The sequence below is a fragment of the Lampetra planeri genome, chromosome 41 (assembly GCF_965212315.1).
Source record: "Lampetra planeri chromosome 41, kcLamPlan1.2.h2, whole genome shotgun sequence".
Classification (NCBI taxonomy): Eukaryota; Metazoa; Chordata; class Hyperoartia; order Petromyzontiformes; family Petromyzontidae; genus Lampetra; species Lampetra planeri.
Genome location: NC_136147.1, coordinates 10,441,551 through 10,469,104, shown reverse-complemented (window position 1 = coordinate 10,469,104; position 27,554 = coordinate 10,441,551). Strand labels below are relative to the sequence as shown.

The window sequence follows — 27,554 nt, the reverse complement described above, 5'->3', positions numbered from 1 at the left end:
CCTCACCACTCACGCTCACCACTCACCACTCACCCATCACCACTCACAACTGCCACTCACCCTCACAACAACCACTCACCCTCACCGCTCACCACTCACCCTCACCACTCACCCTCACCACTAACCCTCACCACTCACCCTTACCACTCACCCTAACCACTAACCCTCACCATCACCACTCATCCTTACAACTCACCACTCAACCTCTCCACTCTTCGTCACCACTCACCCTCACCACTCACCCCTCACCACTCACCCCTCACCCTCACCACTCACCCTCACCACTCACCCCTCACCATCACCACTCACCCTCACCACTCTCCCTCACCACTCACCACTCACTCTCACCATTCACCCTCACCATTCAGCCTCAACACTCACCCTCACCACTCACCGTCACAACCACCACTCACCCTCACCACTCACCCTCAAAACTAACAACTCTCTCACAACTCACCCTCACCACTCAGCACTCACCCTCACCACTCACCCTCACCACTCACCACTCACTCTCACCATTCACCCTCACCATTCAGCCTCACCACTCGCCCTCACCACTCACCTTCACCACTCAACCTCACCACTCAACCTCACCCTCACTACTCACCATTCATCCTGACCAATCACCACTGACCAATCACCACTCACCCTCACCACTCACCCTCACCACTCACCATCACCACTCACCCTCACCACTAACCCTGACCCCTCACCACTGACCACTCACCACTCACTCTCACCACTAACCCTCACCATCACCACTCACCCTTACTACTCACCACTCAACCTCACCACTCTTCGTCATCACTCACCCTCACCACTCACCCCTCACCACTCACCCCTCACCCTCACCACTCACCCTCACCACTCACCACTCTCCACTAACCCTCACCACTCAACCTCACCACTCACCCTCAAAACTAACGAATCTCTCACCACTCACCCTCACCACTCAGCACTCACCCTCACCACTCACCACTCACCCTCACCACTCACCATCACCACTCACCCTCACCACTAACCCTGACCCCTCACCACTGACCACTCACCACTCACCCTCACCACTAACCCTCACCATCACCACTCACCCTTACTACTGACCACTCAACCTCACCACTCTTCGTCATCACTCACCCTCACCACTCGCCCCTCACCACTCACCCCTCACCCTCACCCTCACCACTCACCCCTCACCACTCACCCCTCACCATCACCACTCACCCTCACCACTCTCCCTCACCACTCACCACTCACTCTCACCATTCACCCTCACCACTCACCCTCACCACTCACCCTCACTACTCAACCTCACCACTCAACCTCACCCTCACTACTCACCATTCATCCTGACCAATCACCACTGACCAATCACCACTCACCACTCTCCACTAACCCTCAACACTCAACCTCACCACTCACCCTCAAAACTAACGAATCTCTCACCACTCACCCTCACCACTCAGCACTCACCCTCACCACTCACCCTCACCACTCACGCTCACCACTCACCACTCACCCATCACCACTCACAACTGCCACTCACCCTCACAACAACCAATCACCCTCACCGCTCACCACTCACCCTCACCACTCACCCTCACCACTCACCCTCACCACTAACCCTCCCCACTCACCCTTACCACTCACCCTCACCACTAACCCTCACCATCACCACTCACCCTTACTACTCACCACTCAACCTCTCCACTCTTCGTCATCACTCACCCTCACCACTCACCCCTCACCACTCACCCCTCACCCTCACCACTCACCCCTCACCATCACCGCTCACCCTCACCACTCTCCCTCACCACTCACCACTCACTCTCACCATTCACCCTCACCATTCAGCCTCACCACTCACCCTCACCACTCACCGTCACAACCACCACTCACCCTCACCACTCATCCTCACCACTCAACCTCACCACTCAACCTCACCCTCACTACTCACCATTCATCCTGACCAATCACCACTGACCAATCACCACTCACCACTCTCCACTAACCCTCACCACTCAACTTCACCACTCACCCTCAAAACTATCGACTCTCTCACCACTCACCCTCACCACTCAGCACTCACCCTCACCACTCACCCTCACCACTCAGGCTCACCACTCACCCATCAGCACTCACAACTGCCACTCACCCTCACAACAAACACTCACCCTCACCGCTCACCACTCACCCTCACCACTCACCCTCACCACTCACCCTGACCACTCACCTTCACCACTAACCCTCACCACTCACCCTTACCACTCACCCTCACCACTAACCCTCACCATCACCAGTCACCCTTACTACTCACCAATCAACCTCACCACTCTTCGTCACCACTCACCCCTCACCCTCACCACTCACCCTCACCACTCACCCGTCACCATCACCACTCTCCCTCACCACTCACCACTCACTCTCACCATTCACCCTCACCATTCAGCCTCACCACTCACCCTCACCACTCACCCTCACCACTCACCGTCACAACCACCACTCACCCTCACCACTCACCCTCACCACTCAACCTCACCACTCAACCTCACCCTCACTACTCACCATTCATCCTGACCAATCACCACTGACCAATCACCACTCACCACTCTCCACTAACCCTAACCACTCAACCTCACTACTCACCCTCAAAACTAACGACTCTCTCACCACTCACCCTCACCACTCAGCACTCATCCTCACCACTCACCCTCACCACTCACGCTCACCACTCACCACTCACCCATCACCACTCACAACTGCCACTCACCCTCACCACAACCACTCACCCTCACCGCTCACCACTCACCCTCACCACTCACCCTCACCACTCACCCTGACCAGTCACCCTCACCACTAACCCTCACCACTCACCCTCACCACTAACCCTCACCATCACCACTCACTCTTACTACTCAACACTCAACCTCACCACTCACCCTCACCACTCACCCTCACCATTCACCCTCAACACTCACCCTAACCCCTCTCCCTCACCACTCTCCCTCACCACTCACCGTCACCACTCACCACTCACCCTCACCACTCACTCCTCACCATCACCACTCACCCTCACCACTAACCCTGACCCCTCACCACTGACCACTCACCCTCACCACTCACCCCTCACCATCACCACTCACCCTCACCACTCTCCCTCACCACTCACCACTCACTCTCACCATTCACCCTCACCACTCACCCTCACCACTCAACCTCACCCTAACTACTCACCATTCATCCTGACCAATCACCACTGACCAATCACCACTCACCACTCTCCACTAACCCTCACCACTCAACCTCACCACTGACCCTCAAAACTAACGACTCTCTCACCCTCACCACTCAGCACTCACCATCACCACTCACCCTCACCACTCACCCATCACCACTTACAACTGCCACTCACCCTCACCGCTCACCACTCACCCTCACAACTCACCCTCACCACTCACCTTGACCACTCACCCTCACCACTAACCCTCACCCTTACCACTCACCCTCACCATCACCACTCACCCTTACTACTCACCACTCAACCTCACCACTCTTCGTCACCACTCACCCTCACCACTCACCACTCACCCTCACCACTCACCCCTCACCATCACCACTCACCCTCACCACTCTCCCTCACCACTCACCACTCACTCTCACCATTCACCCTCACCATTCAGCCTCACCACTCACCCTCACCACTCACCACTCACCGTCACAACCACCACTCACCCTCACCACTCACCCTGACCACTCAACCTCACCACTCAACCTCACCCTCACTACTCACCATTCATCCTGACCAATCACCACTGACCAATCACCACTCACCACTCTCCACTAACCCTCACCACTCAACCTCACCACTCACCCTCAAAACTAACAACTCTCTCACCACTCACCCTCACCACTCAGCACTCACCCTCACCACTCACCCTCACCACTCACGCTCACCACTCACCACTCACCCATCACCACTCACAACTGCCACTCACCCTCACAACAACCACTCACCCTCACCGCTCACCACTCACCCTCACCACTCACCCTGACCACTCACCCTCACCACTAACCCTCACCACTCACCCTTACCACTTACCCTCACCACTAACCCTCACCATCACCACTCACCCTTACTACTCACCACTCAACCTCACCACTCTTCGTCAGCACTCACCCTCACCACTCACTCTCACCATTCACCCTCACCATTCAGCCTCACCACTCACCCTCACGACTCACCCTCACCACTCACCGTCACAACCACCACTCACCCTCACCACTCACCCTCACCACTCAACCTCACCCTCACTACTCACCATTCATCCTGACCAATCACCACTGACCAATCACCACTCACCACTTTCCACTAACCCTCACCACTCAACCTCACCACTCACCCTCAAAACTAACGAATCTCTCACCACTCACCCTCACCACTCAGCACTCACCCTCACCACTCACCCTCACCACTCACGCTCACCACTCACCACTCACCCATCACCACTCACAACTGCCACTCACCCTCACAACAACCAATCACCCTCACCGCTCACCACTCACCCTCACCACTCAACCTCACCACTCACCCTCAAAACTATCGACTCTCTCACCACTCACCCTCACCACTCAGCACTCACCCTCACCACTCACCCTCACCACTCACGCTCACCACTCACCCATCAGCACTCACAACTGCCACTCACCCTCACAACAAACACTCACCCTCACCGCTCACCACTCACCCTCACCACTCACCCTCACCACTCACCCTGACCACTCACCTTCACCACTAACCCTCACCACTCACCCTTACCACTCACCCTCACCACTAACCCTCACCATCACCAGTCACCCTTACTACTCACCACTCAACCTCACCACTCTTCGTCACCACTCACCCCTCACCCTCACCACTCACCCTCACCACTCACCCCTCACCATCACCACTCTCCCTCACCACTCACCACTCACTCTCACCATTCACCCTCACCATTCAGCCTCACCACTCACCCTCACCACTCACCCTCACCACTCACCGTCAAAACCACCACTCACCCTCACCACTCACCCTCACCACTCAACCTCACCACTCAACCTCACCCTCACTACTCACCATTCATCCTGACCAATCACCACTGACCAATCACCACTCACCCCTCTCCACTATCCCTAACCACTCAACCTCACTACTCACCCTCAAAACTAACGACTCTCTCACCACTCACCCTCACCACTCAGCACTCACCCTCACCACTCACCCTCACCACTCACGCTCACCACTCACCACTCACCCATCACCACTCACAACTGCCACTCACCCTCACCACAACCACTCACCCTCACCGCTCACCACTCACCCTCACCACTCACCCTCACCACTCACCCTGACCAGTCACCCTCACCACTAACCCTCACCATTCACCCTCAACACTCACCCTAACCCCTCTCCCTCACCACTCTCCCTCACCACTCACCGTCACCACTCACCACTCACCCTCACCACTCACTCCTCACCATCACCACTCACCCTCACCACTAACCCTGACCCCTCACCACTGACCACTCACCCTCACCACTCACCCCTCACCATCACCACTCACCCTCACCACTCTCCCTCACCACTCACCACTCACTCTCACCATTCACCCTCACCACTCACCCTCACCACTCAACCTCACCCTAACTACTCACCATTCATCCTGACCAATCACCACTGACCAATCACCACTCACAACTCTCCACTAACCCTCACCACTCAACCTCACCACTGACCCTCAAAACTAACGACTCTCTCACCCTCACCACTCAGCACTCACCATCACCACTCACCCTCACCACTCCCCCATCACCACTCACAACTGCCACTCACCCTCACCGCTCACCACTCACCCTCACCACTCACCCTCACCACTCACCCTCACCACTCACGCTCACCACTCACCACTCACCCATCACCACTCACAACTGCCACTCACCCTCACAACAACCACTCACCCTCACCGCTCACCACTCACCCTCACCACTCACCCTGACCACTCACCCTCACCACTAACCCTCACCACTCACCCTTACCACTTACCCTCACCACTAACCCTCACCATCACCACTCACCCTTACTACTCACCACTCAACCTCACCACTCTTCGTCAGCACTCACCCTCACCACTCACTCTCACCATTCACCCTCACCATTCAGCCTCACCACTCACCCTCACGACTCACCCTCACCACTCACCGTCACAACCACCACTCACCCTCACCACTCACCCTCACCACTCAACCTCACCCTCACTACTTACCATTCATCCTGACCAATCACCACTGACCAATCACCACTCACCACTTTCCACTAACCCTCACCACTCAACCTCACCACTCACCCTCAAAACTAACGAATCTCTCACCACTCACCCTCACCACTCAGCACTCACCCTCACCACTCACCCTCACCACTCACGCTCACCACTCACCACTCACCCATCACCACTCACAACTGCCACTCACCCTCACAACAACCAATCACCCTCACCGCTCACCACTCACCCTCACCACTCAACCTCACCACTCACCCTCAAAACTATCGACTCTCTCACCACTCACCCTCACCACTCAGCACTCACCCTCACCACTCACCCTCACCACTCACGCTCACCACTCACCCATCAGCACTCACAACTGCCACTCACCCTCACAACAAACACTCACCCTCACCGCTCACCACTCACCCTCACCACTCACCCTCACCACTCACCCTGACCACTCACCTTCACCACTAACCCTCACCACTCACCCTTACCACTCACCCTCACCACTAACCCTCACCATCACCAGTCACCCTTACTACTCACCACTCAACCTCACCACTCTTCGTCACCACTCACCCCTCACCCTCACCACTCACCCTCACCACTCACCCCTCACCATCACCACTCTCCCTCACCACTCACCACTCACTCTCACCATTCACCCTCACCATTCAGCCTCACCACTCACCCTCACCACTCACCCTCACCACTCACCGTCAAAACCACTACTCACCCTCACCACTCACCCTCACCACTCAACCTCACCACTCAACCTCACCCTCACTACTCACCATTCATCCTGACCAATCACCACTGACCAATCACCACTCACCCCTCTCCACTATCCCTAACCACTCAACCTCACTACTCACCCTCAAAACTAACGACTCTCTCACCACTCACCCTCACCACTCAGCACTCACCCTCACCACTCACCCTCACCACTCACCCTCACCACTCACGCTCACCACTCACCACTCACCCATCACCACTCACAACTGCCACTCACCCTCACCACAACCACTCACCCTCACCGCTCACCACTCACCCTCACCACTCACCCTCACCACTCACCCTGACCAGTCACCCTCACCACTAACCCTCACCATTCACCCTCAACACTCACCCTAACCCCTCTCCCTCACCACTCTCCCTCACCACTCACCGTCACCACTCACCACTCACCCTCACCACTCACTCCTCACCATCACCACTCACCCTCACCACTCACCCCTCACCATCACCACTCACCCTCACCACTCTCCCTCACCACTCACCACTCACTCTCACCATTCACCCTCACCACACACCCTCACCACTCAACCTCACCCTAACTACTCACCATTCATCCTGACCAATCACCACTGACCAATCACCACTCACAACTCTCCACTAACCCTCACCACTCAACCTCACCACTGACCCTCAAAACTAACGACTCTCTCACCCTCACCACTCAGCACTCACCATCACCACTCACCCTCACCACTCCCCCATCACCACTCACAACTGCCACTCACCCTCACCGCTCACCACTCACCCTCACCACTCACCCTCACCACTCACCTTGACCACTCACCCTCACCACTAACCCTCACCCTTACCACTCACCCTCACCACTAACCCTCACCATCACCACTCACCCTTACTACTCACCACTCAACCTCACCACTCTTCGTCACCACTCACCCTCACCACTCACCACTCACCCTCACCACTCACCCCTCACCATCACCACTCACCCCTCACCATCACCACTCACCCTCACCACTCTCCCTCACCACTCACCACTCACTCTCACCATTCACCCTCACCATTCAGCCTCACCACTCACCCTCACCACTCACCACTCACCGTCACAACCACCACTCACCCTCACCACTCACCCTCACCACTCAACCTCACCACTCAACCTCACCCTCACTACTCACCATTCATCCTGACCAATCACCACTGACCAATCACCACTCACCACTCTCCACTAACCCTCACCACTCAACCTCACCACTCACCCTCAAAACTAACAACTCTCTCACCACTCTCCCTCACCACTCAGCACTCACCCTCACCACTCACCCTCACCACTCACGCTCACCACTCACCACTCACCCATCACCACTCACAACTGCCACTCACCCTCACAACAACCACTCACCCTCACCGCTCACCACTCACCCTCACCACTCACCCTCACCACTCACCTTGACCACTCACCCTCACCACTAACCCTCACCACTCACCCTTACCACTTACCCTCACCACTAACCCTCACCATCACCACTCACCCTTACTACTCACCACTCAACCTCACCACTCTTCGTCACCACTCACCCTCACCACTCACTCTCACCATTCACCCTCACCATTCAGCCTCACCACTCACCCTCACGACTCACCCTCACCACTCACCGTCACAACCACCACTCACCCTCACCACTCACCCTCACCACTCAACCTCACCCTCACTACTCACCATTCATCCTGACCAATCACCACTGACCAATCACCACTCACCACTCTCCACTAACCCTCACCACTCAACCTCACCACTCACCCTCAAAACTAACGACTCTCTCACCACTCACCCTCACCACTCACCCTGACCACTCGCCCTCACCACTCACCACTCACCGTCACAACCACCACTCACCCTCACCACTCACCCTCACCACTCAACCTCACCACTCAACCTCACCTTCACTACTCACCATTCATCCTGACCAATCACCACTGACCACTCACCACTCTCCACTAACCCTCACCACTCAACCTCACCACTCACGCTCACCACTCACCACTCACAACTGCCACTCACCCTCACAACAACCACTCACCCTCACCGCTCACCACTCAACACTCACCCTCACCACTCACCCTCACCACTCACCCCTCACCCTCACCACTCTCCCTCACCACTCTCCCTCACCACTCACTCTCACCATTCACCCTCACCATTCAGCCTCACCACTCACCCTCACGACTCACCCTCACCACTCCCCACTCTCCCTCACCACTCACTCTCACCATTCAACTCACCATTCAGCCTCACCACTCACCACTCACCATCACAACCACCACTCACCCTCACCCGCACTACTCACCACTCATCCTCACCAATCACCACTGACCAATCACCACTCACCACTCACCCTCACCACTCTCCACTAACCCTCACCACTCAACATCACCACTCAACCTTACCACTCACCCTCACCACTCACCCTCACCACTAACCAATCTCTCACCCCTCACCACTCACCCTCACCACTCACAACAACCACTCACGCTCACTGCTCACCCTCACAACTCACCACTCACCCTCACCACTCACTAATCACCACTCACAATCGCCACTCACAACCACCACTCACCCTCACCACTCACTCCTCATCCTCACCAATCACACCCTCACCATTATATTTTTGCCCCAGTCAACGCCGGATATTTCCCATTCGTAGCAGTTTATATCAACTCTATAACCAACTTATATTAAACGGGAACAGCGCGATCCTAAAGTAATCTACAACCTTCGATTAGTCCTTTGTGCGATTCAAAGAATCGATTCCTGGCATGTTGGGGGTTTACATTTTGAATGACAGAGTTTTATTTTCATTGGTATGTTATGTTTTAATGTTTTCAGGCGTTTTTAATTACATTTTTGCCCCAGTCAATGCCGGATATTTCCCATTCGTAGCAGTTTATATCGACTATAACCAACTTATAGTAAACGGGAATCGTCCGATTGTAAAGGAATCTACATCCTTCGATTCCTTTGCGCGATTCAGAGAATCGATTCTTGGCGCGTCGGGTTTAAAAGTAATTACACAGTTGTATTTTCATTGGTATGTAATTTTTTAAAGTTTTCACAAGATTTTAAATGTATTTTCCCCCCGGGCAACGCTGGGTATATCGAGTTTATACCACAAAGTCGTCGCTTGACACGGGTGGGGTGTCGAGGCCTAGTACCGTGCAGAGCCTCCGGCCTCGCCTAGATTGCCCATCCGGCTGAGGCTGGGTACTGGGGCCGTTACCCCCCCCCCCCCGCGCTACAATAATACTGTGTAATCGCTATAATTTTATTATCTACCGACCCTATGATAGTAATTGCACACATTTGGGTGGGGGGGGAGTGAAGAGGACGTGAAACTTTGATGAATTTACCTCAGAGTCGCGTGTTAATGCGTGCGCATATTTTTAACGGGAATTATAAATGGCGTCCACCCCGCAGCAAAGGCGTTGCTACCCGTTGCCAGGGGCGACCGCCGTGGTCCGCGCCGGTCGGCAATAGTAAATAAATAAAGAGTTAAATTAATAAATAAAGAGAAATCACACTAAATCGATAATCGGTCCGATTTAAAGTTTAGAGACAAAAAATCGGAAATGCCTAAGATTACCGCGGGGCCGGGGGCGTGCCCACATGCAAAATTTTATCTCGGCGAACCCCACGGTCCGAGAGCTACATCCCCCGCAAGGGAGCGTACGCAGACGGACAGACGGACAGACAGACAGACAGACAGAAAATTAATTATATAGGTTAGATTGGTCAATTGTTGAGTTTTTATATCTGGAAAGAAACTGGAGCACCCAGAGAAACCCCACGCGTGAGAGGGGGAAACGCTATCCCATAGAGACGGAATAGTTGGAGTCCACACTTTGCTGTACTGCCTTCTCCTGGCTCCTCCTCACCGCCCACGGGAAGAGAGTTGGAACAGATGTCGATGTCTACAATTGCTGTACCGCCTTCTGGTGAGCCAGGGTATGGCTCCTCCTTGACGTGCACGGGAAGGAAGTTTCGCAACATCTGTGTTTACATCATAGATGCATCCCTGAAAGGTTCAACAACGAATAGCGAAACGACATAAATCATAGTGATTCACAGCATAGGTGGTGGAGGTGAAGGCTGAGGCAATTGATATGAGAAACGACAGGTGATGCTGTCAGCGACATAAGTGTGGGTTGTGGCGACACAAATCAGGTAGTGGCATTTATAAAGTATTTGCGATACGACGTAAAAGGGGGTATTATTACACATTGCTTATTTATATTGCTGTTGTCTTCAATGGCACGTTGCACCTTTTCCTGGGAAAACAAACTTTTAACTCACAAGACAGCGTCAACAAACGGAAGGTAAATTACTCATGCGCCCAAAACCCTGGCGGCGGCGGGCTACACCGTCGTCAAAGGAAATGGTGATACTGACCAGGCTCTGTTCTAAAATCACGTCGAGTCCAAGTGATGCACAGAAGAGTCGACGTGGAGAGAGCCTGAGTAAGGGTGAGCGGTGACGGCCCCACATGCATTGTGCAACACAGAGCTGGGCCCGGGCCGCGCCATGGTAGCCGTGCACAGCGGAGAGGCGGGGGGCCTCCTGGCGCTGGGCGAGCTCACCTACGTCTCGCCACAGCAGCAGCTGCGCCACCTGCTCCACGGCGTCACCAATCCCTTGAGCTTCATGCAGCAGGTGAGTGCGGACCACGGCAATAAGCAAACACTTGCTGTGTAAAAGTCTTAGGAAACTTTTTAACGAATCGGTATAACAATTAACAGTTAACCACTGGTAAGTGTGTAAGTATGTTGAACTTCACACGAACCGTACGTAGCCAGCTGTGTTCATCGGAGGTGCGGGGAAGGACAACAAACTAAATATAAAAAGCAGTTGTGAATAAATTAGTTTTCAATCTTGATCATTTAAAAGTGCATAGCCCCAGTGGATTCCTAATATCGGAAGGAAGAGCATTACAGATGGCAGCAAAAGCGCATCTGAAAGCAAGCAATACCGTCTTTGTTCGGTGGCTAGCCAATATCCGCTACGAGAATGAACGGAGTTATTGTGATGGTTTATGCTCCTGGTAACATGTTCTATAGATAGACTCGCCCACCCCATATGAATATAGATATTCTGCCACTGACTCAGTGCTGTAAACCGGAGGTAGATATCACTCTGCCTTGCTTGAGCGGTGAACACTGCGGCTGTATGCACCACAGCAGACTCGGCGCCGTCTGTCCGCTTCACTCAGTGCACGTTGAAGGTGCCGGGACGTCATTTGAAGAATACTAGACCATTGTGTGCCGGCGTCAAGATATTTTTTTTTATAAAATTACTGGTAAATCAATTTATTATAAAGCACCGTAAAGACTTAGCAGGACCACCTTAAAAATTAAAGAAACAGAATCCTGAGAGCCGGCGAGACCTTCCTGAGAAAACAACGAGTGTACTCATCGTTATGATCATCGTCATAACGATAGTGAGCTACGCAGCCAGTATTGGATTCAGCAATAAGTCCCAAGAGGTATTGAGAGTGAGAACTCCAGCTGTCGTCGAGAAGCCTCGCAGGGTGATGGAATAAACAATAGTTAATGTCTGTGTCGCTTATTGACTTTAATGAAAGTGATTGCTTTGCTCAAAGAGGCACTGAGATGGTGCTGATCTCCTGCTTACATCCCTGAGTCAGTGGTGGAAATTACACGTTTTTAATGGCAGAGGAGAGTCTATCTATCAACAGGACAACCACTCTTGACTTCCCCACTAAGTGGCGATAGGCTGAGTCGACTCCCGACCAGGATTTTAATTCGCATTGCGAACGGCCTTGCTGCGGCGTTGCCTGGCCAGTCGAGGTGACGGTTCTGTTGTCTGTCGCATGCAGGCGTTTTCAATGCACCACAGTCACACAGAGAAGATGGACGAGATGCTCACCGAGTCTTTGCAGAGCAACTTGTCTGGGACGAGAGTGCAGGCGTTCCCTGTCGGAGAACCAGACTCGTGTAAGTGTACACCTCCTCCCCCCATTTAGATGTGCTCACGTTGGGATCACTCAATTTGGAAAGGCTGCGAAGGTGTTGGTATGTACGTATGTTGACCTTTTTTTGCACCGTACGTAGCCAACCGTGCTAATCAGATGTGTGGGGAAGGACAACAAACTAAAAACAAAAAGCGGTTCTAAAGAAATTAGTTTTCAATATAAATGTAAAAGTGCATAGCTCCAGTGGCTTCCTAATATCAGAAGGAACAGCGTGCCAGACGGCCGCATAAGCGTATCTGAAAGCGTGCGTTGCAGTGACCGTCTTTGTTTGGTGGCTAGCCAAAAACCGCTGCGAGGATGAACAGAGTTCGTGTGATCAGCAAGGTATTGTGGTTCATTTGTGGCAAGCACTTTGTGTGTGTAGTGCTCGAACCGACACAACAGCTTCTTGTCTTTCCTCGTTACTTTATTCATGTATATAGTTCCACATCTCTCCCATCAACACTGCTCAATGTTCCTCCGTTCACACCGACCCACAACTCTCCGTCAACACCGCTCAATGTTCCTCCGCTCGCTCGCTGCGCCTCCGCTGGCCTCGCTCGCTCCCCTCTGCTCCTCCGTCGACTCTCCTCTCCGCTCTCTCTCTCTCTCCAGCTCGGCTGCTCTTTATCAGCTCTGCCATCCCACTCCATCGTAACCAACCCCGTTCTCCTTCCACACTCCAGCCGCTTCCTACTCTCCGTCGTCTCTCTCTGATGCTTGCGCTACTCCGCTGCTACCCAACACTATACTCACTCCCTCCACTGCTACCCTACACTGTACTGACTCTATCCACTGCTACCCTATGCTGTACTCACTCTTCTCCACTGCTACCCTATGGTGTACTCACTCTATCCACTGCTCCGTCTCTCCATCTGTCTCTCCTCCCAGGCACTAACTCCCTGTCTCACTCCACAACCCCTCACTTTATCCCCGAACCAATTACCCCTAATTAATTAGGTCATCCCCCGTGACACCACTCGCCCCCAGCCCCGGTGTCACGTGGCGTTGTTTTTCTAGACACACTGGCACCAATCTCTGACAACAGCCTCTCTCGTCCAATCAACGCCCTGCATCCTTAATTACCCCCGGCCACCTGCGACCCCCTTAACCATCACGCCACCTTAATTTGGACAACAACAATGGCCAGCCAATCAGCGCTCTGTGTCTTAATTCGCCCTCACTGTCCGCTGCGTGCGCGCATACCGACCCAGCGCGTGACGCGCATCTCAAGCACTACATGTATAACTTGATTCGTTCAATAACCGGAAGCCAATCCAGCTCGGTGAGCACTGGATGGACACAGTCGGATCTAAATATGGTTGGTGCTTAGATGGATGGCCGCTAAGCATAATAGGTGTTATAGACTTCAGAGCTACGTGATGGGCAGAATAATTGTATTGTGATGTGTGCTCGATATGCTCCCACGTCCGCGCTCCCCGACTTCACTGACACTCTCGCGTTGCAGCTTCTGCGGATGCTGAGCTGCCGACCCTGCTGCACTTCTCGGCGCGGTTCGGCCTGCGGTGCCTTACCTCGCAGCTGCTGCACTGCCCGGGCTCCGAGTCGGCCCGGAACGTTCTCAACCGGCACGGGGACTCCCCCGGCTCCCTGGCCCACCGTCACGGATTCCCAGCCCTAACGGAGCTCATTCAAAACTCCGAGGTTTGGCACTGTCAAAATGTGTCGTGCGGCACACAGAACTCGCCAGAACGTTATCAAAAAAGGGGGTCTGTAAACATTTACTCGTTGCGAATAAAACGGTGAATATTACAAAATAAATGAGCCAAGATGTATGGTCAATTAGCCCCCACGACTTACAATGGCAAGTTTGACTATCCACGAATTGGCATCTGGGTTCGGGCGGCAGGAATTTATTTGTACCGACATATGGTACCAGTATTCCTGTGTTCAACTTGATCACAGTAGTGTACGCACAGTTTTGATAATATAATAGAACTGAAAAATATTCCCGGGTTTTGCTTGTGAAAAAGGTGGCGAATCTAATGGGGAGGACCTCACCCAGCAGTGGATTGACAAAAGAGCTGCACATGTGCACGATTTTCCTGTGATGTGTGCGCTCAGGATATCGAGTGGTCGGTAGTGCAGGAGGAGCAGCTAAAGCTGGGTGACCACAGCGATGACTGCAAGGACTCATCAGAGGAGGAGCTCTACAGCACAATTATGGAAAACCTCCTAAGCCGAGCAGTGGAGTGTGAGGACAGCAAAGCCCGTGAGTGAATCACGAATTTCTGTGAAATTGTGACTTTTTAATTCGTGCCGTGTAATTCCCATTCAAAGTGATTTGTTTGAACCAATTGGACACTGAGGCATCGATGGCCATCTCATATTTACCGCCCTGAGCTACTGGTGGAGATTCCTAGATCCTATGGCAGGGGCGAGCCTCTCCATCGGACAACCACCGTTGGGTTCCCCACATAGCGGTGCTCGTTTTATTGACCCTGGACGGTTGAGTTCAAATCTCAATCAGGATTTGAATACCCGCAACCTTCCAATCGCAAGACGCTCGCTCTACTACCAAGCACCCCCTGGCCGGCCAATTCTCATTTCTCACACAACCAATAACATTCCTCGTTTCCTGTAACGGTTATGCAGACGAAGATGTTCGTGACAAGGGTCCGGGCACAGCAGCAGACTTCCGCTCACATTCAAGCCTAATGCCGAGTGAGCCTTTCGCTGCAATGCAAACGCATGCGTGACTTGCGTGTGGGTCCTCGGACCCAGTGGTGCGCCCTCTCACCGCCGAGTCAGATTGCGCTCGGCAAAATGGCTCCATTCCTGTGGCCTGCGGCCAATTCGCTCGTTGCATATAAACTCTACACCACAACATTGTTTTATTGCTTAGTATTACCCACAGTGTAAGATGTTCATCTATTCTGGTTAATATTTCAACTGTATGCTGCTGCATTCCATCTGCTATATTGTTATCACATGCCGGTGCCATCATGGAGCCATGGTACAGCAGTGGTCATCAACTTGTGCTATAAACGGGGTTCAATTCCTGGCTACGGCCCATATCTGAACCGGTCCTGAGCACTCCCCCGCCCCCCGCCCCCTTCGCAAACATGCATTGACCAGCATGGTGAAGTATGGTCAAACAACTCCTGCAGCCTGCATGGCGTGGGGAGACCTCCATCCAGCAGTAGATAGACGCGAGGGCTGCGCGTGCACATGGATACATATACAATATAACCACGTGTTGTGATTTAAAGCGTCGCGCATATTTGCCGGGGATTCAGTCTCTTCTCAGGAAATCCCAGGGGTGTGGGATCACGGTGAATGTGCACGAGACTTGGCGGATGGCCACGTGAAGGAGGATCCATACATTGTCCCGGAACTGAACGACTACGAGTTGATGGGTGACAGCAACGTGTGGCCACCAGGCAAGATGCCCGCCAAATCAGCAGCGGCGGTGGCGGCTCCCGTGGCCCGGCACGAGGCAGTGGCGCCGCCGCCCTGCCCACCGGGCTCCAGTGCGTACGCTCAGCAAGGTAAACCGTCAGCTCGGAAAGACTCCTTTTATCTGCCGGCCCTGTTATTTGTGGCCCCGTGCAACAAAAATTCCCGCTATCATCGGGTTGATTCCGTTTGTGTGGTTTCGTTCCTGGGCGCCACAGTGGCGAGATGTTAATTTCCTTGCCTGGTATACAGGAGGTCGTGGTTTCGATGCCGACCCTGACGCCCATATATTTGTAGTTTGCATGTTCTCCCCATGGTCGGGTGTTTTTTTTCTCCGGGTCTTCCGGTTTTTCCCTCCACATTTAGAAACACGCGTTTAGAGTATTTGGCTGCTATATATTATCACATGATAAGCCACTTCGTTGAACTATCATTTGTGGTCAGGTCGCTACTGAAAAAAAGATATATAGCTCAGTGGGCCTGACCCGCTGAAATAAACAAAAATTCAGACAGATTCAATTGAAGTTTGCGATATCTCCTTCTGCAGGTCCATTCTTTCATATGGGACAATGATGCACTGCCCTGTGAGATTATATTTTATTTGTTGACACAGGAATAAACATTTAGCCATCTGCTGTTTTACAAGAACGACCCACGGAGAACCGTGGTGAAGAAAAGGAAAGTCACAGCGGCGTAGTAAAACAACTTTCCAGTGATGCACCACTCAACAAGTAGTAACACCGGCAGGTAACACAGAAATATAATGGCAACTCGTGCGGAGTTCGCTAACCACCCGTGCAAGAGCTCCGAATGGATTCTTAATCTCGTGGTACGAGGCTGGGGGCGCAATTTACAAATTAACATGAACGTCATACATCTTCCTTAAAAAAATATCCTGAAGCAGAATATTAGCGCTGGATACAGTAGTCACATTTGCCAGTGTGATTTGTAACTTTTAACCCATGTGTAGTGCAAACCCACCACGCGGAGACAAGGAATACTGTAAGGGCTGGTTGCCGTTTATTAATTAACGTTTTCACACTGCATCCTACACTCACACCAGTGTAGGTGCACTCTATTCTCCGTCCTTCACTTGGACCTGGGATAACTATATACGTCGGGCCTACTTCGGGTACCCCTAGGCTCTCTCACCCGTCTGCCCGGGGCAGGGGATCAGCCAACACTGCCCCGCAACGAGGAGAGAGAGATCTCTTCCAGCCGATCCTTACCCTGCCTCCCCGACGACGACCACGTGTCCGTCACGTGGTCCCCCTTAAGAACCCACTTGGCAGCTCCTCTCCCCAGCTCGGCCCCGCACACTTTCCCGAAAGTGCTTCTCCGAAAGTCCCCCTACGTAACCCGTGACGTTATGTCATCCTTGGCCTTGCATAACTCTCCACCAAATCGCACTTCCTTACGCTCATCCCTCATTGGCTACTCACAGTACTCCTCTACACATGTATTGATAGCTCATTGTTAATGTGCCATTTAATTGAGGGACTACTGTGTGGTGTTGTGTTGGTGTGGTCTGGGACTGTTTTGTTGTTGTTTTTCCTGCCTTGTCCTAGCTTGATAAGTCGGACTTATATAATGAATGCATTATGCATTCATATTTAGTGACTTGCTTACCATTTTCACTATTTTGCACTCCTATCGTTTATTGTATTGTTTATTGTAAGTTGCTGACCCGCCCATACTGGGTATCTGTGAAAAAGAGCTTCGTGGTTCATCGGATTCCTCCTCCTGCAGTCTAAATACTGATTCTGATGCTGAGACGAGGGCACCTGGGGTCCCTCGTACACGTTGGGACAGGCACGCCTCCGGCTCGTGGCGCGAGAGCTGCGCAATGTGTCTTGCCTACCAAATAAAACGGGCGGCAGTGCAACTCATACGCAGACGTACAATTCAGAATCAGTGTCTTTATTTCTATTGGAGGAATCCTATGAGCTATGAAGCTCTTTTTTTAACAAGATGTCCAAAGTAGGGGGCGGATCAGAAGGTCACAACAACGAACAGTACACAAATACGATAGGAGTGCTGACACTCCTGGTGGTGACTCGTGCACACTTAGAATTGCATTCTGCAAAAATGCTCTCACGTTCTTTTGTTGTGATATGTGAATGCGGAATAAAAAAATTAATTTGGTGAAACGTGCACTGCGTAAAAAGTGCGCAAAGAAGCGTGGAGAGGCACATGCTTGGGATTACACCGAGAGAGGGAGGAACGCGTTTATCAGAAAACACACGTCAGTTGGTGACAGCTGGTGGTTGAGACTAATGACAGTGGCAACTGAAGGAGGACGTGCGCCACAGAGCGATGAAATCAGCTCGTGTGCAGCAGCTAAATGGATTGTTGCATCGTGAGACAATAAGAGTTGCGTGATAGCTTTGGGAGGACTTCATTCAGCAGTGGATAGATGATGAATATACAAACAAGCACTTTGTTCATGATATGGCAGATGTATTAACCATACAATACGCGTTGTCTGCTTCATAGTGGATGTTCGTGCAACGACATTACAAAAGATGCAGCCATTATATGTGCCGGCGTCATGGTCCAAATTTGTAAATTGAACCTTATGGCAGGACCCCGGGGTCCCATAAGCCCCCGGCTCTCGCATAAACAATATATTATAATGTTAACAAAAACTTTGCTCTTTTTCACCAATGGGTTTGAAGGATGGTGGCAAGTGTTGTCTTGTTAAACTATGACTTTAAAACTGAAAACTACTTACCTGCAGTACTTCTATTTAAATACACTATCAAAAAAATAATTTATACCCCTCTGTCAATCATCATGTTTCTCAGTGTGGATTTGTGAACACACTTTGTAAGCAGTACATAAAATAGTACGCGTTTTCAATGCACTGTTCCTATTGTAACAAGCGTTTATACCAATGTTACTCTATAGAGTAGTGGGTCGCCGCTCCTCTTATCCGTATTGATACGAGCGGTATGTGGGGACTATGGATTAACCGCAAAAAAAAGATGTGTGTGTGGGTGTGTCTTTCTGTGTGTCTCTCTGGGTGTGTCCCTCTGTGTGTCTCTGTGTGTGTCTCTGTGTGTCTCTCTAGGTGTGTCTCTCTATCTATGTGTCTCTCTGTGTGTGTCTCTCTCTATCTGTCTCTCTGTCTGTGTGTGTCTCCTGCTGCACACTCTATCCCCCTAGTGGCTGATATACCGTCATTACACTCGACCCTCGATCATCTTCCCGCCTTTCCTTCACCCTGTTCAGCGCTGACTTTCCTTCACCCTGTTCAGTGCTCTATCCCCCTAGTGGCGGATATACCGTCACTACACATTGACATGCGACTCTCTCACAATACAATGGCTACCTCAGCACAAGCTCCAGCCCCCACCCTCTTGCCCGATGCGGCAACCCCCCCTCCCCCCTTTGGCTCTATATATAAGGACTTGTTTCAGCAGACTGTTTCTCACTCCCACCTGAAGACGGTTGCTTGTGTGGCGATCGAAACGTCGTGATCTATTATTATTTTTCTACCTACGTGACTTTACCGAAAGAACCAAAGAGTAAGATAAGAATTATCAAACAGGAGGAATTAACGGCGCAACGCATCTCATCTGTTAAATATCTGCAGGTAATAGGATTGTCATCGATTGATCCTGACTGCAGACATTGGTAGATCACAAATAATAATGAAGATAAGAGAGCAGTTTCACTGTATTATGCATACCGTTATGACAAATAAATAACTTAAGTAGTCACTTAAGTAGTGTAGGCAGTTTGAGCAGCTTTGAATTAGCCTTATGATCCTGCCCATACCCGAGCATGGAATGCATTCACTTCTTCAGCTCTTCTGCGCATTCGTCCTCGCTGCGCTTGGACGACATGACAACAGAATGATTCGCGCCAGGTGGGTCGCGGCATTTACGTGCGTAGTGGGACGGAGTCGCCAAAAATGAAGAAATTCATTATGATTTTTACTTACGTTTATTCGTGACCCCGGGGTCCCGCCATAAGGTTCAAATATTGAATGTTACCCACGAGTTATTCCATTGGCATTACACACGGCAGCAAATCATCGCCCCCTCCTGGCAACTTGCGGCTCCGGAGCCGCATGCGGCTCTTGAAGGACTGCATTGCGACTCTTGAAATATTGAGTTTTTTTTTCCGAATTCGAAAAAAATGGCTCTTCTTGTTATTTTGGTTGCCGACCCCTGACCATGAAAGTCCAGTTCACCATGGAAGTCCAGTTAGCCATGGAAATCCAGTTCACCATGGAAGTCCAGTTCACCATGGAAGTCCAGTTCACCATGGAAGTCCAGTTGACTATGCAAGTCCAGCTCACCATGGAAGTCTAGTTCACCATGCAAGTCCAGCTCACCATGGAAGTTTAGTTCACCATGGAAGTCCAGTTCAACATGGAAGTCCAGTTCACCATGGAAGTCCAGTTCACCATGGAAGTCCAGTTGACTATGCAAGTCCAGCTCACCATGGAAGTCTAGTTCACCATGGAAGTCCAGTTCACCATGGAAGTCCAGTTGACTATGCAAGTCCAGCTCACCATGGAAGTTTAGTTCACCATGGAAGTCCAGTTCAACATGGAAGTCCAGTTCACCATGGAAGTCCAATTTACCATGGGCAGGGGTCAGCAACCTGCGGCTCATGAAGGTCTGCTCCATGACGTTATTTATTAAGGACGTTTCGTATTCACATGCATTGCGGGTCTGCATTGCGGCTCTTGGAACATTGAGGTTTTTACTGATTTAGAAAAAAAATGGCTCTTTTTTCTATTTTAGTTGCCGACCCTTGCACTAAACACAAATAAATAGAAATAAATAAAGTATATAAGCATACATTGTATAAGTACATGAATTCCTGCCAATTTGTCAATACTAAATGTATGCTTGGGCAAATCAATAAAACAACAAAAACGAGTCCAGACCACACCAAGATAACACACAGTAGTCCCTCAATAAAACCGAACATTAAAATGTAACTATCAATACACGGGGGAAGTTGAAAGTTACAAATCACATTTGCAAATGTGGTTGTGTACAGTACTAATCTTCTGCTTCAGGATATTTTTTAAAGGAAGATTTACGATGTTAAGGGAGGAAATAAGGTTGTTCCAAAATGTTGGTGCTACAACGGTAAAGGCTTTGTCACCTATGAATAATAATGATAATTTGTAAACCGCACATTTTTAACTTGCCCGAAGGCAGCGACCCTGAGCTGCGGAGCCCAGCTCAGAGATCCGATCTATAAAAGTCAAATTGCTATTTAGGGACGTCTTAGGTTTCTTGGGTTTGACAAATAAATGAGCTAAGTATTGCGCAGATTTGCTAATAAGGATTTTATGGACGAACAGGGCCTAATGTACTGTAGATTTCGTCTTGCATCAAGTAATGTGAGATTGGATTTTAAGTAGAGGTCACAATGGTGGGTCCTGTGAGGTACATCCAGTGCTAATCGAAGAGCAGAACGATAACGCGGGTTTAGTCTGTTTAGTATTCATATGTAGCTGATTTACAAGGGTCACAGTTGTCAAAGAGTGCATTTTTGCTTGAAGGAAAGAGCATATTCGTTTTTTGGGGGGATTTAGGAGCAATTTAGTGATGAGAATTGTATTGAGTGAAGTCGAAATCATGTTGGGTATCGTTTGACTTTGGAGATTTACCCGATACTAGCATGACAGTGTCATCTGCACAGAGATTTAATTCTGAGTGATTTAAGTTTAGTACAAGATTGTTTACATATAAGAACATAATTGAACCTAGCACGGCAACTTGTGGAACGCCCTTTGTTATTTTAATATTTTTGGACGAGATATTATCATATTATCATTTTGTACATTTTGAGAACGGTCTGAACGGTATCTCTTAAACAAGTTTATTGTATTGTCTGAAAATGTTAGTTGACCAAGTTTTGTGAGTAAAATATCATGGCCAACAGTATCAAAGTATTTTGAGAAGTTGAGGAATAGTGTACAGCAGTAGTGGCCTTTATCCAGGTTACTGAAGTGAAGAGACAGTGTAATACATCCATCATTGCTGTGGGTGGTGCAGTACTCCTCTTGAAAACTGTTTATTGTGTAGAAGATTATGACTTTTTAGGTAGCAGTTTATTTGTGAATTAAGTATTTTTTCGAATATTTTTTTAAATGATGAAAGAATAGAGATTTGTCTCTATTTACACTGGTGTGCAGCCAAAATGTTTCCGAAATAAATGTAGTCCAACTTTACTAATTCTGGGTCACTGAGAATTAAAATGATGCTTAAAAGTGTTGATTGGCTCTAGTTTTAAGTTATGCTACTGGGTCAGTATATACGACCCTTGACTCGGGAATAGCAGAGGATAAGTGAGTTATAAAGGGAAGAGATCTTAATTTAAACCAGAAATGACTAAAATACATATTTGACTGGATCTATGAATAAATATATGACTGGGTTTGGATAGTACTTCCTTTTTGAGCAAAACAATGAATGATCCAATCCGAACCTGGTATTGCGTTATACATGATATGAATTGCATCATGTTATTCCTAGAAGTCATGGATGATGCAATCATAACTAAGCTTACATACTTCTGCTGAACAAATTGCCCTATATCAGCTCTAGAAATCATGTAGTGCTGTGCTCTCTTATTTGTCAGTGTTTGATTTTGCAAAAGGACACATTTCTGCTTAGCCAAAGTGAGCAGAGATGCCTCGTACTTGTATGAACAAGGCAGATAACGTCTGCTATGTTTGTGGTGAAGTGACTTTTGCATCACAAGAGCGCAGTATAACCACTATGGTTAAGAAAGCCTATCACCTTAATTTTGGCTGCAAAATTGGAGAACAGAACAAGATTTGGGCCCCACACATATGCTGCAACACTTGCGCAACAAATCTTCGCCAGTGGTTGAACAGGACAAGGAAATATATACCTTTTCCGGTGCCAATGATCTGGAGAGAGCCAACACATCATATCAGCAATTGTTACTTCTGCATGGCGTCTCCAGTTGGGAAAGGTGTGTTAAAGAAGAACACGTGGACTGTGCATTATCCAAACATTCCATCAGCTATACGCCCCGTCCCCCACGGAGAAGGACTGCTGGTTTCTGATGCACCAGAATAATTCTCACTTGAGTCAGACAAGGAAGAGGATGAAACTTCTGGTCCTGAACCATCAAGGACACAATGGCCAAGATGTTCTCCCATCCTCCTCCTCTGAACCACACCTCATACCACAGTGAACTGAAATACCTTGTCAGGAATTTGAAACTACCCAAGAGTAAGGCAAGAGCTGTTGGGCTCCAGACTTCAGCAGTGGAATCTCCTGGCAGGTGATGTTAGGGTTTCCATGTTCCATGACCGTCAAAAGGATCTTGTCCCATTCTTCTTCATGGAAGGTGATCTTGTAGCCTGAAACAACATCGATGGTGTGATGGCAGCCCTCAACATCGTTAATGATCCAGATGAGTGGAGACTGTTAATTGATTAATCGAAGATGAGTCTTAGAGCTGTTTTGCTGCATAATAGCAATGTTTTGCCATCAATTCCAGTTGGTCATGCAGTCCATATGACGGAAACCTATGACAACATGAAACAACTTTTGAGGTGCATAAATTATGACCAACATCAGTGGCAGCTTTGTGGCGATTTGAAGGTTGTTGTTCTCTTGCTTGGTCTGCAGACTGGATACACAAAGTACTGCTGTTTTCTCTGCGTATGGGATAGTTGTGCGAGAGATTCCCACTATATCAAGATAGATTGGCCACTCCGACAGTAATTGGAGCCTGGGAGGAAAAGTGTTTAGCATCCACCACTTGTTGAATCAAGGAAGATTTTGTTACCACCCTTACACATCAACCTGGGTCTGATGAAGAACTTTGTCAAAGCCATGGACAAAACACAAGCAGCTTTTAAGTACCTCCGTGGAAAATTTCCAATGTTAAGTGAAGCTAAGATGAAGGAAGGTGTCTTTGTTGGTCCTCAGATTCGTGAACTTCTTTGAGATGATGCATTTTATAGTGCATTGCGTGGCAAGGAAAAGACGGCAACACATTTTTTAGGACACAACAAGGACAGACAACTACAGGGAGTTGGTGGAAACCCTCCTCAAGGCAAACAAAAGCCTTGGTTGAAACATGTCGCTAAAGATATTTTTTTTGCACTTTCATCTAGATTTTCCCCACCAAACTGCGGAGCAGTGAGCGACGAGGAAGGCGAGCAATTTCACCAGGACATTGCAACAATGGAGAAACGCTATCAGGGCAAATGGAGCCCATCAATGCTTGCAGACTATTGCTGGACAGTGACAAGAGATGCTCAATTTAATGGATACAAGAGATAAGCCAAGAAACGCCGAGTACACACTGAATAAGGACTCTACTATGTACTTATATATGTAATTTTTTTGCCTTTTGTTTCATAATACTGTAAGGGATGTCAGGGGAAGGATTCCCACCAAAAGGAGGGGGACAGTGGGACGGTGACAGGGGAAGGGGGAGGAGCACGTGAGGAGATATAAGAGGGAGAACTGGCGGGAAACGGAGAGAAGGCTGGGGGACAAGTATGGCCCGGGGGGAAGCAATAAAAGACGAACCCCCTGCAACCTTGTGTCGGCTCTCCTTTACAATACATTTTATTTATATAACCTTTCTGTTGATTTTTAAAGTGTTACATGAACAGGACAGGTGACATGTTATCATTTAAAGCAACCATAAACCAATGAAAAGACATAGGTTTACAATTTATGAGTAACACTTTACTATCTGCACATTATATATACGTAAAATGTAAAAAGTAAATATCTTGGGAACAGTAGCCAATCAGTTGTGTTAATTGTAATATTTTAATTCATCACATCAAAATCCATAATAAACAGCACATTTCATCTCTGAAGCAGACAACGTCTAAAAAATTGTAGATCGGTGTTATTCGGACCTTCTTTGGATCCATTTTTATATACTGGATGAACGAGTGGATTTCCACTCTTGTAGAAATGTACCTTCGGTAAGTGATAGGTTGAACATGTATGTGTGAGGTTTAAAGTTTAGATCTGTTACAGCCATGAGTAAAAATGCAGGTAACTCGTCTTCTCATGTGGATGATGATGTCTTAATGGATATTCGCTTATGCAGTATGTACAGTTCAGATATGAGACTAAATAAGAAGCAGGAACGATGCCTTTCACTAACATTTTCAGGGTTGATCCACAATGAGAATTATACCTATTGACAATGTCTTGTTTTGTGATCAGTGCTTTGGCATCCAGGAAAGGTTTTTTTGGTGAAACATTTTGCTTTCCTTTGTTTTCAACTGAATTAAATGTTTCCCAGAAGTCTTGATTTATTTTTGTAAATTTAGAATATTTTGATAATAGGATTAAAATGTAACATTTCTTACGAGGCGAGTACGTCTATTTCTTAGCGTTCTATAGGTAATTCAATCAGGGAGGTTGTTTTATGTGTTTGCATTATTCCAGGCCATATCTCTATATGTTCGTTCATGCAGAAATGTTCAGGGACAGCTTCCACGGGGAATCAAGCTGGTCACCTTCGAATGTTTTGAGACGAGATGTGATGTTAAGGTGCATTGGTGTTGCTGAAGCGTTCATTCAACAATCACCTTGCGCGTGGCGGCTAAGTGCATCAGTGTCGTGGCTCTCCTGTGCCCTAGGCAAGGCCGAGGAGGACGCTCGTCGGCGTTCTACTGGGGACGCCGGAGATCAGGCCAAGCAGGAATTGCTGCCTGGGCTCCAGGAGCTCATCCAGCTGCAGCAGCAGGTGAAGCTCGGACACATCTCCATCGACCAGGCCGTGTCCAACTTCAAGACCTGGCAGCAGCATCACGAGCAGCAGGCCGAATCCATGCAGATTAAAGCGGTAAGCTCGGCGGTCATTACCAGGGCTCGGTTTGTCAGGGAGTGTGTTCCGTGTTGCTGGCAAACTCGAGCAAGCATGTACTGTATGTATGTGTGTTGACTTTCTTTTGCACAGTACGCAGTCAAACGTGGTAATCGGAGGTGCGGAGGCGGTCCAGGCACTTGAATCGTCAAGTCAATTGCCTGATGCAGGGACTCGAATAGTCAAGTCGAAGCAATTTCCTGCTCGCTCCAGCATTGAGGCGCCGCTCGTTTTCCTGTTCACAGCCATGAGCTGGTGGTGGAAATTGCATTTTTTGTACGTTTAGAGGGGGGAAAAGTCCATCCATAGAACGCTTACTATCGACTTTACCATAGTGAATGGTAGTACTATTTTATAGACACCGGAGGGATGATGGGCTGAGTGAACTTCCAACAACCGGGAATTGATCTCCCAACCTTGTGACTGACTGCGAACCGCTCTCTTTACCACCATCCGGCGGATCCTTTTCTCAGGCAAGTCCTTAATCTATATGTCAGCACCGCAGAGGCAGAGTAAGGGGGACAATTGTTAAAATAAGCACAGTAGATTCAGATGAGCTTCTGCGGCAGTCTGGAAAGCTTTTCCTGCCAATATTAGGAAGACGCTGGAACTATTAACTTTTCAATCTAAATTTAAAACTCGCTTCATTAGAATATATTTTTATGTTTAGTTTGTTGTCCTTCCCCCCGCACCTCTGATTAGCACGGTTGGCTATGTACGGTGTGAAAGAAGTTCAATATACATGCACACGTGAAATATGAGGAGATATTGAATGTAAAATAAGACTGCTTGAAGTATTACAAAAACAACTACCGCACAATTATCATGTGCTTCCTGTTCCTTCTCATTAGAAAAATCTGCAGCAGCTACGGAAAAGCATCGCAGAGCGACAGAAGGACACATCTTCACAGGCTGGTAAGCTAACCAACTTGCACACGTACACCTCCAGACACATCAGAGCAGTGGCTGCTATTGGAAAGCACAGAGGTAAGAGGGCAAAATAACTCTACAGAGCAATGTCAACACTCCAGCAGTGGCTGTGTAAATGGATACAGCTTAGCCAAAGCTCCGACCCCAGCCTTCAACATGTATCAGCAGCATCATCATCATCAACCATTATTAATCCACTACTGGATGATAAAGGCTTCCCCAAAAATGAAATTTACAAATTTATATCGCGCATAGTTTTTGTAGA

At 49.4% G+C, this 27,554-nt stretch overlaps 1 protein-coding gene across 4 annotated transcripts in view; it reads left to right on the top strand.

Moving 5' to 3' along the window:
• Positions 1-27,554, top strand: part of LOC144732208 (uncharacterized) — a 67,994-nt gene that overhangs the window by 18,455 nt on the left and 21,985 nt on the right. For 3 of the 4 annotated variants that reach the window (XM_078613598.1, XM_078613597.1, XM_078613600.1), the window contains 8 exons: positions 11,618-11,766; positions 12,950-13,067; positions 14,553-14,749; positions 15,170-15,317; positions 15,701-15,769; positions 16,345-16,596; positions 26,133-26,338; positions 27,211-27,274. In XM_078613598.1, coding sequence (XP_078469724.1) covers positions 11,618-11,766; positions 12,950-13,067; positions 14,553-14,749; positions 15,170-15,317; positions 15,701-15,769; positions 16,345-16,596; positions 26,133-26,338; positions 27,211-27,274 — 1,203 coding nt within the window. The remainder of the gene's footprint in view (positions 1-11,617; positions 11,767-12,949; positions 13,068-14,552; positions 14,750-15,169; positions 15,318-15,700; positions 15,770-16,344; positions 16,597-26,132; positions 26,339-27,210; positions 27,275-27,554) is intronic. The other variant, XM_078613599.1, reaches the window with a different exon arrangement.